General features: G+C 41.5%; 1 protein-coding gene across 3 annotated transcripts in view; it reads left to right on the forward strand.

The window, feature by feature from the left end:
- Nucleotides 1–16,083, forward strand: part of LOC142839747 (tomoregulin-2) — a 264,451-nt gene that overhangs the window by 127,486 nt on the left and 120,882 nt on the right. For all 3 annotated transcript variants that reach the window (XM_075956029.1, XM_075956027.1, XM_075956028.1), the window contains one exon: nucleotides 8,214–8,310. In XM_075956029.1, the coding sequence (XP_075812144.1) occupies nucleotides 8,214–8,310 (97 nt within the window). The remainder of the gene's footprint in view (nucleotides 1–8,213; nucleotides 8,311–16,083) is intronic.

Here is a 16,083-nt window from a genome sequence, read left to right on the forward strand (position 1 = left end):
AAAACAAACAAAATCTGAGATGTGGAAAAGCTTGCTCCTTTGGAATGTATTAATAACACTGGTCTGTGATTGATTAGTCTGTCCTGCATAGGTAAAGCTACAATAACAAATGACTTCAGAATCTAGGAAGTGTACGGTGCCTGTGGTATACTTCTTCCTTCTAGAGTTATGGTCAGCTGTGTCTCTGCTCCCTAAGTGCCCTCATTCTGAGACTGGCTGAACGAACAGCGCATATCGTACAATGTATCTTTTATATCAACAGAAAGATCTAGAAAATACAAATACAAATGATGGCTTTTTCACAGCATTATGCCATGGTCTCACAGTTACGCTCCCATTTCAATGCCAGGTCATGTCAGAAGGCGAAGCGTGGCATCATAGAGCTACAGGTCAGACAGCTGTGGCATGAAGCATATAATCCTTTCATTATGAAATGAGAAAGCAATAATGGGGACAAACGATGCGGGCTGCTCTAGGCGTGATTTTCCAGGCGTGTTTTCCGTACAGAATGTGTACTGTAGCAAATCTTCAAAAGTTCGGGCAGGTCTAGGTCAGAAGTCAAACGATTAACCATAATCCACAGAGCTTTAGTACTGAAATCCTTTTCTGCTTGTCAAATTAACAAAGAGTAAGATGGACATGAAATTTCCGCACATTCGTAATTTTATCATGATGTCATAATAAAATATATGATAAAAACAATGTAAACGATCAGGAGAAAACTGTCAGAAATACATTTTTTCTGATTGCTAAAATAAAGGAATATATCATGATTATTTAAAGATGCATATTGTCATCTCAGGATAACCACCAACTTAATAACATAAGGAAATTCAGCCTCTCTAATATCCAAGAATAATTAAATAAGATAAAATAAAATAAATATTATAAAATTTTCAATTAATCAATAAATAAATGAAAAAAATACCAAAGCATAAAATAAAAAGAGACATAACACTGTGATGGAAAATATGAACCACACATCAGCTTGGTTACCTAGCCAAATGAGTCATTAGGTTGGAATAAATGGCAGCACATTCAGATGTCTACAAAATTATTCAAACTTTTCATTTGATGAAATGACCCAAATACATGTTGGTTACAAGAAATACCTTTTAATAAACTTTATAGAATGTTGGAAGCAATGACTTTTAAGAAACACCTTTAGACAAATGGAAACAAAGATATTGGATGTAAAACAATTGAAACAAAGCAAAAGGAATCTAGTGTTCGTAATACGAGAACCAAGTCACTCATGATTGGAGACTCTTGCCACATCCCAAAGACAGTGCAGAAGACTAGTAAGACCATTTCTACCGTGAGACAGTGCCAACAAAGCCAAAGACCCAGAAGCAACCTTACCATCACCAGTATAGGTTTCAGAGCTCTTTTCTCAGGAGCAGATAGAATAGAAACCAAAATCATGACATTTCCAGCCACTGAACAGCGCTGTCAGTCACGAGCATCAATAAAAAATTAGTCTTCACAAAAGTAACGTGTTTTCTAAGAAACGACTTGTAATTTCTAAGATTCTGCATAAACTGCATCTTGAGGCATAAAACAGTACTTAATGAATTTCAAAAGATTAAACTATGTCTCTCCCCACGACAAAATAAATTACTGAATTAACAAATAGAAAATAAAAGCCATAAATCTTTCAAAGTGCTTAAATATTTAGAAGTTAAGAAAGAAAATACTAAGTAATCCATGGGTTAGAGAAGAAACTTCAATGGATACATAATTGTATATTTTCTAGGGAGCTACAAACACATAAAGATGTTTGTGGTGCAGTTAAGGCAAGTCATTAGCTTGAAGTACCTTTATTAGAAGGTAAGGTGTTAACACGCTTGAAAAATAATGAATTCTAGCCAAAGAATGTGGCACCAAGGGAAAATAAAAGTAAGAGTAGAACCCAGTCAAACAGGAAAAGTCAGTACCAGCGTGTACAAAAGGGTCAAACTTACACTGAAGAAGTCACCCCGGAACATCGGTCCTGGAGAATGAAGACACTTGGGTGTCCTCTCTCCGCACACCCGTCCTCTCATGGTGTCCACTATGTGTGCTCCCTAAAGCAAGTTTGCAATAGTGAGAAAAGGAAATTAGAGCTACAGCCAAGCCAAAAGGTACAAAAGTTGCCGAATGTGATAGAAAATGAAGCCCAGTAATGTTAAAAGTTAACATACCAAAGCACCTTGATTTTCCTCCCCAAGATTATGAGGTTGGTTTAACATGTGAAAATGAATGCATTCTGTCACATTTACGGATCAAGAGAAAAAAAAATATCACGCTTGGGGTAAAAGGATTCTCAGTCTTCGCAACACACACCAAACCCGATTGGAGGTAGATCACACACCTGTGGTAAATTTAAAAGCTTGTAAAAGCACAGACTGGTATAAGCTTTGAGTAGAGGACTTTCTAGGCATGACAGAAAAATAAAAGTCATAAAAGGAAAACATGTGTGCTCTTCAGAAGAAAACCCCTCTTGGGAGGTAGTCTGAGAAAAAAAAAATCACAAGATTGGTAACCGAGCAAAAGTTCATATCCAAAATATAGGAGGACATCTGAAAATTTGAGAATAAAAGTGAATACCATCAGCCACAGTAGATTTTACCCTGTGACAGTAAACCTGGTATTGTGAAGCAGTTTGATTAGAAACATATGTATGCAAAAACACATACATGCAAAAAAAAATTATAGGAATGTTTGTCTGGCCAGGAAGATGCTCAGTAAATAAAACCTGCTTGCTGGGCAAGAATGAAGACCTGAGTTTGATTACCGAGAAGCCAAGTAAAATCACAATCCTCTGTCATCACGGGGCCCCTGTGGGAGAGGAGGCCTGGGTGCTCACAGCCAGGAAAGTCTGGACCAAACAGTAGAAAAACCATAACAAAGGGAGCCCTGGCTAAATTTAGGCAGAAGACAAGGAGCCAACACCTCAGGTTCTTTGACCATGCGCATAGGCAGCCATTGTACATGCATGCCTTCATTCCCACACATAAGCATGCAGACACATAAGCACACATGACAGCCAAAACTATTCTCAGGCCTTTATTCAATACATACTAAAATTTAATTATTTTTTATCTTTTTCCTCTCTTTTGTTCTGCCTTCTTCCCAACACCCCACAGTGTGTGTATGTGTACATAAAATTCATACCCACATGAATGCTTATCATGTCGTTATCCCTGAGCTCCGGAGCTGAACTCCTGCCCAATAAGTTTCCAACTGATCACTCCAAATGCCCAAGTCTCCTTTAGCACGAGGATGGACAGACAAACTGTGGCAAAGTCTTTAAAGGACTATTGAGAATCCAAGGATGCTGAATCAGTACTCCTGACACACTCCAACTACTTGACTCTCAAAATTATGACTGAAAGATCAACAAAAGATGGCATGTTGTCTGATTTCATGAATATGACATTCTAGAATGTGTAAGTTGTGGTGACAGGGAGCAGATGCCTCACTTGCCCAACTGCAGACAGGGTGGTGGCAGGAAATGTGGGCACAAGGGAAGGGGCCTAAGAGAAAGAACTTACTGAGATGGTAGATGCCTCCCTCCACTCCTCCTGCCTCTCTTCTCCCCTGGACCACTCATCCTCAGTTTCTCTTCAGAAAAGAGCAGCCCTCAGAGGGACTTCAACTGAACATGGCAGGCACAAAGAGATACAGTAAGACTAAGCACAAACCCTCATATCAAGGCTGGACAAAGCAACCCGTTAGGATTAAAAGGATCCCAAGGTCGGGCAAAAGAGTCAGAGACAAGCCCAACTCTCGCTGTTAGGAGTCCCACAAGAACGTAAAGCTACACAACCATAACATACATGCTGAGAACGTAGCTCAGAACCACGCAGGCCCCATGAATGCCACTTCAGTCTCTGTGAGCCCCTATGAGCCCTGCTTAGTTGGTTCTGTTGGCTGCATTCTCATGGTGTTCTCAACCCTTCTGGTTGCTACAATCCATCCTCCTCATCTACCTCATGATTCCCCGAGCACCACCTGCTCTTTGGCTGTGGGTCTCTGCATCAACTCCCATCAGTTGCTGGATGAAGCCTCTCTGATGACAGTGGAGTTCAGCTCCAGGCTAGGGTATAGCAGAATACCATTAGGAATCATTCCATCGACTTTTTTCACCAGTTGGTTTTATCCTAGGCCATTAGGCTATCCAGCATCTGGTTACTGGCCTCCAGGCAGTCAGGGTAAGGCACTTTGTCAATTAGCATGGCCCTCAAGTTGAACCAGACGTTGCTTGGCCACTCCCACAAGTTCTGAGATACCTTTACCAGAACACATTTTGCAGTCATGACAAATTGTAGGTCTAAGGTTTTGTGACTGAGTTGATGTCCCAGTCCTACCACTGGATGACTTGTCTGGTTACAGAAGATGGCCAATTCCGGCTCCACTTCCCCCATTACTGAAAGTCTTCACTGGAATCCCCCTCGTGGATTCCAGGGAGTTTCCACTTTACTAGGTTTCCACATTGCCCCCCAAGTTGCCCCCTAAATTCTAGTTGTCCCCCCCCCAGGAATCTCTCCCTCCGTCTGTCATTCCTCTTCCTGATCCTTTCTGTTCCCATCCCCACCTGCCCCTATTCCACCCCTGGAATCTATTCTATGCATTCTTCAATGTTGAATCATTGCCTTAAGATCTGAGTATGTCACTAAATGTCTGTTTCTGCTAGGTTCTCGGCAAAATGACCATTTAAAAACTGCTTGAGCATCCCATCCCCCACGTTAGAGACATTATAAGTGCAGGTGTGACAGTGAGGTAGGCAGAGAAGTAGGTGCCAGCATCATCACGTCAATGGATAGCACCAGGGTAAGCATCTGTTTTGACCCAGAACCAAGTGGGGATGAAGGAACGTCACTACCCTTCAGAAGAAGTCACCAGGACAGGGAGATTACAAGGGGTAGATCCCATCACTTCATAATAGTGCTCCACTTTGAACCTTTTTAAAATGGAGTGCGTAGGTTTCCAAACTAGAAAAGGATATCAAATCGTTGGTGTTTTCGGATGCCACACCTCTTTAGTCCCCCCCCCCCCACCAATTTCTTTCAACCTCTTGTTAAAACCTATTTCTATTAAATAAAATGAAATCACTATTCTTCGTGGAAGCTTAAAATGAAGAAGTTAAAGTGTAAATGCATGGTTAAGATAAGACTCTGGGATAAATAGGTTTGTACCCATAGACTCATTCTATGAATACACATATTTAAGCACCGTATCCTTTCCGTCCTCCTTCTGGTGATGAGGAAAGAAGGCAAAGAGGAACCAGCTCCATGTAGTGCACATTTACTGAGCCTGTAGCGGGAGCTAAGTCAGGGATCTACAAGCTTGTGTGACTGTGACCTTTATTAGAATTATAGTTCATATTTCAGCCTCTATGCAAGTACGTGTGTATGACTAGATCGCTGCTATGTAATCAAGCTTATTCTGGCTAAGTAAGACACGCTGATGCTTTCTAGTCTAGTGGAGATGGCTACATAGCTACAACAAGCTTGGTTCTGGCCCATTTAGTTCCACTGACCACTAATAGCTTGTGCATTCTGGTTGGAAATGATGCACGGCGCTGTTCTTTCTCCCCAAAAGTGAAACAGTGTCCCCAGCATCAGGACGCAGTAAGAAATGCTGAATCTAAAGCCACTCTTCATCCCTGTCGCATAGGAATCTGAATTTTACAGCACCTCCTGATGCCCCTTGTATGTTTCCAGTGCTGGAAACCTTGTGCCAGAATGTGGAACTGCTGATGGCTTCCGGGCATCCCTTAGACGGACTCTTACCCAATGGTCTGATTTTTAGGGCTTTATTTTTGTTGTTTGCTACTATAACGCGCATACTTCCACCTCAAATCATGCGATTAATTCAGCATCTCCAAGATAAACAAATATATAAATGAACAAACAGAATCTATCACAATTTGTGAGGCCAATCATACTTAAGAACCCTTGGCCTTTGGGGTTAAACAGAAGTGAGCTGATTTAATTGCTTATCTGTTATAAAGGGGAAACAGATATTTTGGGTACAAAGGAAATATTTTCTTTTCGCTTTCTTGTGGATGACTTCATGCAAAGCATTATATTCCTCATGTAGGCAGTGTTTTATCTTACTCTGGCATACTTCTCCTTGTGAGAAAGGTTCCAAACACTCCCTCTCCTGGGGTACGGCATGGCTTAGTGTGGGTAAGAATGCTATGGTCAGTCTTGCTGAGTTAGCAACCCCCCATCTCCCATTCTTGGTTAGATTCCTCAGCCAAGATCTCAGCTGCTGGAGAAGATGGGCCTGCCCTTGGGGGCTATCACCCACCATTAGTCACCTTCCCCTGGCTGGGTTATGTTCCTGAGGGATGGGAAACTGTAGCCTGAAAGCTGCTAATCCTGCTAACCCTAAAAGGTTCACTCCCATCAGCAACTTCTGTGTTGCATTAATAATAAGAAAGTAATAAAGAGAGCAGCCTCAACCATCAGTCTCCCCCGAGGTAAGGGCCCAGCTTCCCTCCCATCCCCATGGTCCACTCTAATGGTCTTGCTCTACTAGGGCAGTAAGGTAGACTGATGTAAGTATTGCCTCTTTCATCAGAGCTAAATTCTTTCTTCCTCAGAAGCTCTGAGGGATTTTTCTTTTCACTAAAACATCTAGGTTGAGAGCAATATTATCAATACTTTGCCCTGTAAAATGATCCATTTGATTCATAACATAAATACAAGTTAAAACTACTAGGCATAAGGAAAATGGAAAGAAAGCATCAGGATATATAATCACATGCAAGAAAAACTTGAAGATCTGAGAAAAAGTCCTTTCTCAGACTCGCTGTCAGAGCTAGGGATCAGAACTCACCTGCAGACACTCTGGGTCCTTTATGTTTGCGTCTTTGTCCACCAAATCATTTTTTCTTCTCAGTTGAAATCAAGAAAGATAATTACTTTCGTAAATGCGAAAAATTCATGAATAGACCAAGAAGCACTGATGAGGAAATGGGAAACGCTACTCAGACAGGTTTGGATGTAACAGGCCAAGAGTGCGCTGCCCAGTTATGTTTTATAGAATGCTCGTGTGGCCCATGAAGGAGTTAAACCTTCTCTCCGCAGAAATCATGGCATCTCTAGATGATGGGTTCTTTTAGGATGTTTTGGTGACTGAACACTGCTGAAGAGAGTACATTCTGTCCCTGGAAGCTGATTGTCTCTGCTCTAATTAGGCTATTAATTTTTTTTTCATTTTTCAATAAGTTCCTTTCTCTTTCAACTTACCTGTTTTTGCTGAGCACACAGTAGTCTATTAGATCAGAGGTGTTGCTCAGTCTTTGCAATCAAATCACTGGAATGTTTTCTTTCTCTCTTACGTCGTTTCGTACTTATTTTGAGAGGCTAATTTGTGATTTGCCTACATCTTGCCAATTCCATATGTATACATAAGGCAAAAGACCAATATCAATAATAACCAGTAGCTGCATTAATATTTTAAACACAATTTATGTTCATAACTCGAGACAACCTGCAAAAAAAATCGAGTATGTGGTTAAAGAGATGGATCATTAGTTAAGAGTCCTTTTTGTTCTTCCAGAACAGAAGCCAATTTCCGGCTCCTTCATCAGGGGACTCAACTAGAACTGTAGTTCCAGGTCATCTGATACCCTCTTCTGCCTGCTATTGGCACCGCAACATACAAGCACACATCCACACACACACACACACACATATACACAGATAAAATAAGACTTTAAGCTTTAAAATTATTTCCTAAATATTTATAATCCACCAACATGTTTTCTTTTATATAACAGGCAAAGGCTGAAATGGAAGTGTCTAATTAGACTACTCATCCAATATTTCTAAGATTGTAATATTTTGAATAAAGAAGAATATAAGTTAGGAATAAGGAGACTCAAAACACTTTTCATATTCACTGGACTTTTCCTCCACGCTAAATCATTTGTAAAGAAGCAGCTTTTATATAATCTCATGACTAGCTAAGCAATTTTCAAAACCCTATATGCCTTCTTGTTTGTTCTGTTCCTCATGGAAACAGTCAGAAGCATCTACTCCATACCGGTGAGTGCCACAGTATTGCTCAGCCAGCCTTAAAGCTGGGGAAGCAACAAGAGAGAGATGCCATGTCCAGTAGCAAGGGACCCCAGGGCTGTCTGAGAATTCTCCCAGCATTTTCAACCCTGCACACACCTGTCTGCATGCCCTTCATGTGTGCTTTCTGTCCCACAGTCCACGAAGGCTCTGGAGAAAGCAGTCAGAAGGAGACATCTACCTGTGACATTTGCCAGTTTGGTGCGGAGTGTGACGAAGATGCTGAGGACGTCTGGTAAGACGCCGTTTCCGTTTCTTAAGATGATATCTGAGATTAGTTGTTATTGTGTTATTAGCTATTCTTTCAAGAAACACATCATCGGTATTTTTTATTTTCTTCTGACTTCCAAAGGCGGTAAGCAGAAAGGGCTGTGAGTTTCTGGAGCTCACTTGTGAGGTGGGTCAGATGAGCAGATGTCTTCACGGGAAACAGAGCCATCACTGATGACCTACGTCACTCTCACCAGACAGAAAGGGGAATCATATTTACTAGAACATCTCTATAAAATAAATGTCATCTAGGAACAACAGATGACTTCTAAGTTTCTTTAGATTGTAATAACAAACACACCAGACAATGGGTATCTGAAAACAACTGAAACATATTTTTACCCCTTCTTGAGCTTAGGAAGTTCAACATCCATCCTGGAGAAGACTTAGTGTCTACTTCCTATAGATAGATAGCATGGCCTCTCTGTAGCCTAAAATATAAGGAGCAAGGGACCTCCCTAGTCTTCCTTTATAGAAGCAATTAATCAGTTATTTAAAGAGGATTCAGTATACACGACACAATCACCGTTCCCAAACCATCTCTTCTTATGCAGTTTGGCGTCAAGAGTTTGAACATACGTATTGACAGAGAGTTCTAGCCACAGCAATTGCTAACATGATTTCTGATTTGTGGGTCTAAGTAACAGCTGAGATTTAGGAGAGGACACAAGCGAATTCCCACAGCCAAGCTGACAAGACACTTAAACCAAATACACTCTCACGTGTTCGCGGGCGTGCGCACGCGCACACACACACACGCACACACGCACACGCACACACGCACACGCACACGCACACACACACACACACACGCACACGCACACACACACACACACACGCACACGCGCACACGCACACGCACACACGCACACACACACGCGCACACGCACACACACACACACACACACACACACATGGCTGCCTTCCAGCATTAGGGTTTCCTTTCCTATGCCGAACAATGACAATCCGCATTACTTTGAATGGGTGTCGAATACTTAGCCTCCTGAATGGTCTGCGTGTATTAGTCCTGGTCTGGTCATTTGGCAAAATGCATAAAACAAAGGTCACAGAGAATCTGGTATTCCACCTCTTCCCTTTCTTCCTCTCCTCACCCTTTCTTCCTCCCCTTCTCCTCCCTCCATTCTTCTCCCCGTCTCTCTCCATCTCCTTCTCCCTTCTCTTCTTTCTTCTTTGCTCTCCTCCATCTCCCTTCTCTAGTCTCTGTAGCCATCCCCCTTTCTTTCTTTCTCCTTCCCTTTCTTCATCTCCCTTTCTCCCTCCTTTCTTTCTCTTTTACGTATACTTTGTATCTTTTATAAAAACAGAAAACCTTTTATTTGCTTCAATATGAAAACTGTTTACTGAAAGCTATTAACACTCATTTTGATAAAACTTCTATGGGTAGAAAGAATTTCTCTAAAGAAAAATGAACACTTTTTAAATAAGAACAAAATGGATACATTGGCAGGAGCAAACCATTAGGGACTTATAATACATCTTAATGCTGAATAAGCCAAAGACACCACCTGAGTACACTGGTACATTTAGCTGTGAGCGCTATCAGTACCCAGCCAGACAGAATAACCATCTATTCATAAAAACAGACATTAGTAGGCTTTCCAGGTATCAAACACCATCAGTGACCGGAGAGCTAGGAGTGCATCTGTGGTGCACAGACTAGCTGAAGCATCTGGAGGAGAAAGCATGTGTATTTTCTTAAGAGCATCCTGGACATCCTGATGCTGATAAATTTATGGGCCCTAATGTGGGACATCGCAGAATGTCTTCTGAGATTCTTTAAGCATCTCAACTTGTGAGTTTAACCCCAAACTTACTGAATCAAAATTTTCAAAGAATTGGGATTTAGATATTTTTTAGTTATCTGAAACTCCTTAAGTGGTTATGGAAATGCTACTTTGAGAGAAATGACTGACTGAAAAAATTATTGATCTCATTTCTAGCTTCCCATCAGTTTTCATGCAGACATTTGTTTTCCTTTTAAAAAAATATGCACATAGAGGGGGGCTGAAGGGATGCCTCAACCCCTAAGAGCATGTGCTGCTCTTGCAGAAGAATTTAAAATAACTTCCTTTCCTCCATTTCTATGATTATCATATAATGATCAGTTTTAACTAACAGTTCACACTATCCACATACAGAATTTAAGACATGACATTATAGCATTACCTAAAAATGTTGGGTTGCCTACTGTGTGTTCTATCATTTGTACATGCTTGTCCAAAATGGCCATACAGATTATTTTATTTTACTAAGAAGAAATGAATTTTTAAGAGTTTGAAATATGAGGAGGAAGTAGGTGTAAGGTGTTGGCATGACAATTCCAGCAAAGATGTAATTAAAATACGTCTTTGCAACCCTGCCTAGAAGAACGAAATTGCCAGCTTAGAGACGATGTATGTGCAGTGACTCCTCAGGACTGTGGGTTAGAGCTGATGACTCAGAAAATACTTACAGTGGGCAGTGGGAAAACATCCAAGCCAGCAGAGTGCTAATTCTAGTAATATTGCAAAACTTGAGATTTGCGGTGTAAATGGAGTTCAAGGATTTTTGTGCCGGGCTCATGGCCTCAGAAAGAATCAGCAGTTGTCCATGAGAGCCCAGCATGACACATGGGTTCAGAAGTAGCTTTGTTATGAAAATGAGAGGGGGGCAAGACAGAACCTCCAGGAACTGGGTATCACTCAGGATAATGAATTAGTGACTTAACCAGGTCTACTTAGTGGGCCTGCCTTAGATGACCAAGAGGTAGAAGAAACGTAGCCTAAACTGGAGTAATCAATTTCAAGGTCAAAATGAAATCAACGCCAAGGCTGGCTGGCTGCTGGATCAGTTAGCTTTTGGCTAAGATATCTTGTACGACCCAGCCTGGAGACAAGATCAGTTCCAAATTCAGAGTAAGCCTGAACCTCCAGATGGGGACTAAGTGGCCGTGGCTGTGAAGATTAGAGACTGCAGGGGCAGTGAGCCAAGAGCATCATTATATTTCCCAGACAGAGTGAGGCTCGCTGATGCTCGAAGAGAGTGTAGTTTAAATGTCCGAGGTAAGCAAGAAAGAATTACGCTGACACCAGCGCATTGATTTTCATTTACCTAAATACCTTTGTATGTTAACATATTGTGTTTGCTTGGCTCATGAAGTAGATTGGAAACAGCTGAAGGACATGAGACCAGAGCAATAAATGAAGTTAAATAGGCATAGAATGAGAGAGACTATATAAAATAAGGTAGTTAGCACTCCGGGAGTGATCTGACCTACTGCTCTGCAGAATGCTCGCAACAAGAAGGGATTTTTGACACTATTGATTTGGGAGGAAACTATGGCCAGGTCCTTTTGCAAACATCAAATTCCTCACGGGCTATGGAGCAATAAAGAATACAGCATAATAGTTTGTGATACGGCCTCCTTTGATGTCAGCTTTATACAGCTTTATGCATACAAATTTCTTTTTTCGTGGCTTAATGTGCAATAATAAGTAGGGACAAATAAATAGTAATGACAAATGCTATCATTATTATCCCTGGAATAGACACACAAAAGTACACAATTAATCCTGATCTTTCTTTAAACCTGGCCTAAGACATGAACATTTTTATTCCGCCATGGGGTTGAGTCGAGTTCCTCGAAGATCTCCCATGAGGAAGATAAATATTTTGTTAGCATTCATAAGTCAGTACACAGTCCGTTAATCTCCTCTCCACAGTCAGAGGAGGTTCAGAGTTAAGAAGCAAGACACACTGCAAATGAGGACTTACAAAAGAAAAAAGAAAAAGGAGGAAGGCAGCAGAATCAGAGGTCAGAAATAACAGTTTGAAGACGGTATCGAAAGGCTATAACACTGCAGGAATGGATGGTTTGTTTTAAAAAGGCGCTATGTGCTGTGGTTTCATTTGAGGGCCTTTTCCTGTCTCTTTCTTTTTTTATGAAATTATCAAGACTGGAAAAATTAGGAAACGATTAGTTTTCTCAATAAGAAAGCCAGACTCTTGCTACAAAAATGTCTTCCGCTCTGGGTGCTTACCTCTGTGTAAGAGAGGACTAGGCTTGAAGAGAAAGAGAGAAAACTCAAGCCGGATAAACCGTCTACATTGTGGAGGGCCGACGGCTGGAAAAGAGGCGTCCTTTATTGAAGACGGACTTCAGTTCTAGGAGTGCTGAGGAGGAGTGTGAGAAAGGACTGGAAGAATCAGAGGGATAAGGGACACCGTTAGAACGTGGCCTACAGAATCAACTGAGACTTGTGGGAGCACCCAGAGATCAGGAAGTCTGTAGGGGTCTGACCTAGGTCCTCTGCATTGTGTGTTGTGGCTGTGCAGCGTGGTGTTCTTGTGCGTGCGATTCCTAACAGTGTTCACTAGGACTGTCTCTGACTCTTTTGCCTACTCGTGGGATCCTTTTCCTCCTGGTGGGTTGCTTGTTCAGCCTTTACGCGATAATATGTGGTTGCCTTATTGTAACGTTTCCTTCTGTCTGGTGTTTGGTTGATGTTCCCAGGAGGGTCTGCTCTTATCTGAGAGGACATTGATGGTGGATCTGGGTGAGAGGGGAGGTGGGGAGGAAAGACTGGAGGAGGGGAGGGAGTGAAAAAATATGGAAGAATTTTTTTAAAAGACAGACAAGAACAGTAGAAACATTGGTATCACTGATATGAAGAAAGAAACTCTTGTGTTCCTGCATGGGAGGGGTTAAAGAAAGAAAAAAACAGAAGGAATTAAAAGGTTAATTATTCTCTTTAACCACTATCCTGAAAAAAATCAAAACTTACAAATTTAAATATCAAAGCGAATCTCAAATATATAGTGCAAATATAGTTTATACAGGAAAAGAACGGCTTCTAAATAAGAGGAAATTGGCTCATTGCAAAGTAATAAAGCACCGGCTGATAGCAGTGGGAATAAGAACTTACGAGTTCAGCAAATATTTCTTATACTTGGTTCATTTTAGACACCGCTTTATATTCCTTTAATTATCTTACCTGATAAATTATCTCAGCGAGTCCAAAGTAGGTCAGTAGGAACTCCAGGCCCCGGGAACTCGTTCTTAGAAGTAATAAGCCTGGAACATTTGTGGGTCCCTGTCAGTCAAAAGTAGTTCAGAGCCCTGGGGTTGATAGCTGATTGAAAGTTTTTTTTTTTTTAAGGAGCACATTGATAGCTGGGCCTGATCACAGGAATGGCTGGGAACGAAGCTGGCTGAGTGCCGAATATTTCCAGAGTGTCAGCCGAGAGCAGGAGAAGGAGCACAGGTGTAGGAGCGGGTGCGGCCACGGATAGACAGTGTAAGGGGAGAGCCTCAATTATTATATGAGCTTGCTTGATAGCCCCTCACCGTTCTGACTCTGCGCTTGTAATGTTTACCACCGGCCACGCAGCCTCCATGAGCGATATTATGCTGGCTTAAATGCTGTTAATTTTCAGCACCCACGCATTTCTGTCTCTGAAAGCAGCCACAAAGCTTCCAGTATTGAAACACCACGCTGCATGTATATACAATGCCGGCAGCTGACCGCAGGGTAAGAACTGGGAGCAGAGCAGCCCAGACCTCCTGTTCACAAGACTGAGCGCCTAGCGTTGTTAGTTTTCTGTCCTGTAATTGGAGGAGGGTGGACAATTGGATATCCTTTCCTGTGGGTCTTCCACAGTTTAATCTGAAGTCCTTAGCATCCTGCTCCTCAGATCAGAGCAGACTCCTTGCCACTAGAAAGACCGCGAGACCATGTGTTTCTGGCATCATGTCCAACCTTAATGCATTTTGGACGATGGAGACTCATGAATATTTGAAACAGGGCAATGGCCGGGGATGATCCTTGGCACTGGAGTTCGCCATACACATAAGTAAATTAGACGTTAGCTCCTGCTGACTTGGGTGCTTTGGGGGTGTGAGTCTGAGCCGGTAAATTAAGACCCCTCTGAGTGAACACAGCAAATGCCTTCTTCAGAAACTGCTCCTGGTTTCAGTGGAACAGACCCACTGCTGAAATCAGAATATTTCTGGGTGGAAGGGTCAGATAGGGCTAATACATGGAATCAAGAAAATCATGCTTTCTAACCAGAATTTTGATGTAAACTGACTTTATCCAGTCTTTCCTTAAAGGGTTTCCTTTTTGTTATTTCCTGTGTTATCTAGCCTCAGAAGCGTAAAGGTGGTAAAAACCAAATTAGGACTGCCTTCCAACATGAATTTACTCATGATGACAATGAGAAAAGTCAAAGAGGAAAAAAAAAACAAAAAACCAAAGGTCCAGTTTAGAAAATCCCTTGTTTGTTGTGTGTATAAATGGCCTTTTAAGAAACTTATTTCGTGGTCGGATTTATTGTAACCGTCATACGCTTTCTCCCGTGAAACAAACCTTCACTCTAAGCACAAAGCAGTTGGTTATCCCCATTGAATCCATCCACTCTTTCACCCACTCCATCCCCATAACATGGATACCACTATTTGGCCTATGAGTGCATCCTGCCACACTCAAGCTTCCCAAGTAGATAAGGCTGCTGATGACGCTTCCATCCCAGCAGCCTGCAAAGCCCCTTCTGGTATTGGAAAAGCTAGCAGAATGGAGAAAGCTTCCTGGTTGCTGCCAACTTGATTCCTCTCTGCCCTGCGATACAAAGTGTAGTATATTCAACAATAGTGCTTCACCATCGAGCAGAGGTAATAGCCAGTATTGTTCTGGGGTGGGGGTGGGGGTCTTCAGGATACTCCTGACCAAGAACTTGAGGGGAGGTATCCCGTACATAACACTGTCAGGCTGAGCACACGGACACTTCAAATACAAAATGGCTACTTAAAAGCCAATTGCTGTCCCATCCTCTCAAAACAGGGGATTTTGATTTATGAAGTTCCCTAAAACTTTTTAAATGAGCCAATTTCTGATACCTACCTAGCCTAGTTCAAAGGGAATTGGGCCCTTACGTTCTGGAGTTTTCTTGATATTTTTCCAGGTTCCACGCAGTGACTAGACTTAATTACAACATGACAGCTAGAAACCGGATCTACTATGGAGCACTGAAAACTACAGGAGTAACGAATTCTAAATTTCACCTCTGTTTTATATGTGTTAACGTTATATATTTTGGCTACGTAGTATCAATCATACAGCTTTTATTGTAAGTCAAAACAAAGTTATTGTAAATAGCAACGAAACAGAGTAGGCAAAATTCTCAACACAGATTGAGATTCTTCTATGAATTTAACTCTTCCATTTTTTCTCACCAGTTTTACAAAGACTCACTGTAGACTGATCCTGATAGCCTGACATTAATTGTCATAATAGTGAAACATTATTAACGAAATATTGCCTAACTTTTGGTGTACGGTGAACAAATTCCCACATTTGATATCTTTCAGAGTTTGGGGAATTTTGCTGATTTCTCAGTCTTGGAGATAAAAATAGGCATCTCATTATATTCTTCCGAGGAGACAGAAGTTTCACGAACGTGTCTCCTGGGTGTTAAGACACTCTCCTAAATATTTAGATTTATGGAGACTTTTAACTTGTACACGATGAATTTCAATGCACCAATAATTCATACTTTATGTTTTTAAGAAGAGGAAACTGTCGCTCACATAGAAATGAAAATAAAAGTCTCCAAAGCCCCCGAACAGGAGGGAAAGCCTCGATTTGAGAGATCTCGATGTCTCCTTCTGCTCAAAGTTTCTCAGTATGGGAGTCAGTAACACCAATGAGCATGTCCATGTGCATATACACAAATATATATG

Source organism: Microtus pennsylvanicus, chromosome 22 (assembly GCF_037038515.1).
Source record: "Microtus pennsylvanicus isolate mMicPen1 chromosome 22, mMicPen1.hap1, whole genome shotgun sequence".
In the NCBI taxonomy this organism is placed as follows: domain Eukaryota; kingdom Metazoa; phylum Chordata; class Mammalia; order Rodentia; family Cricetidae; genus Microtus; species Microtus pennsylvanicus.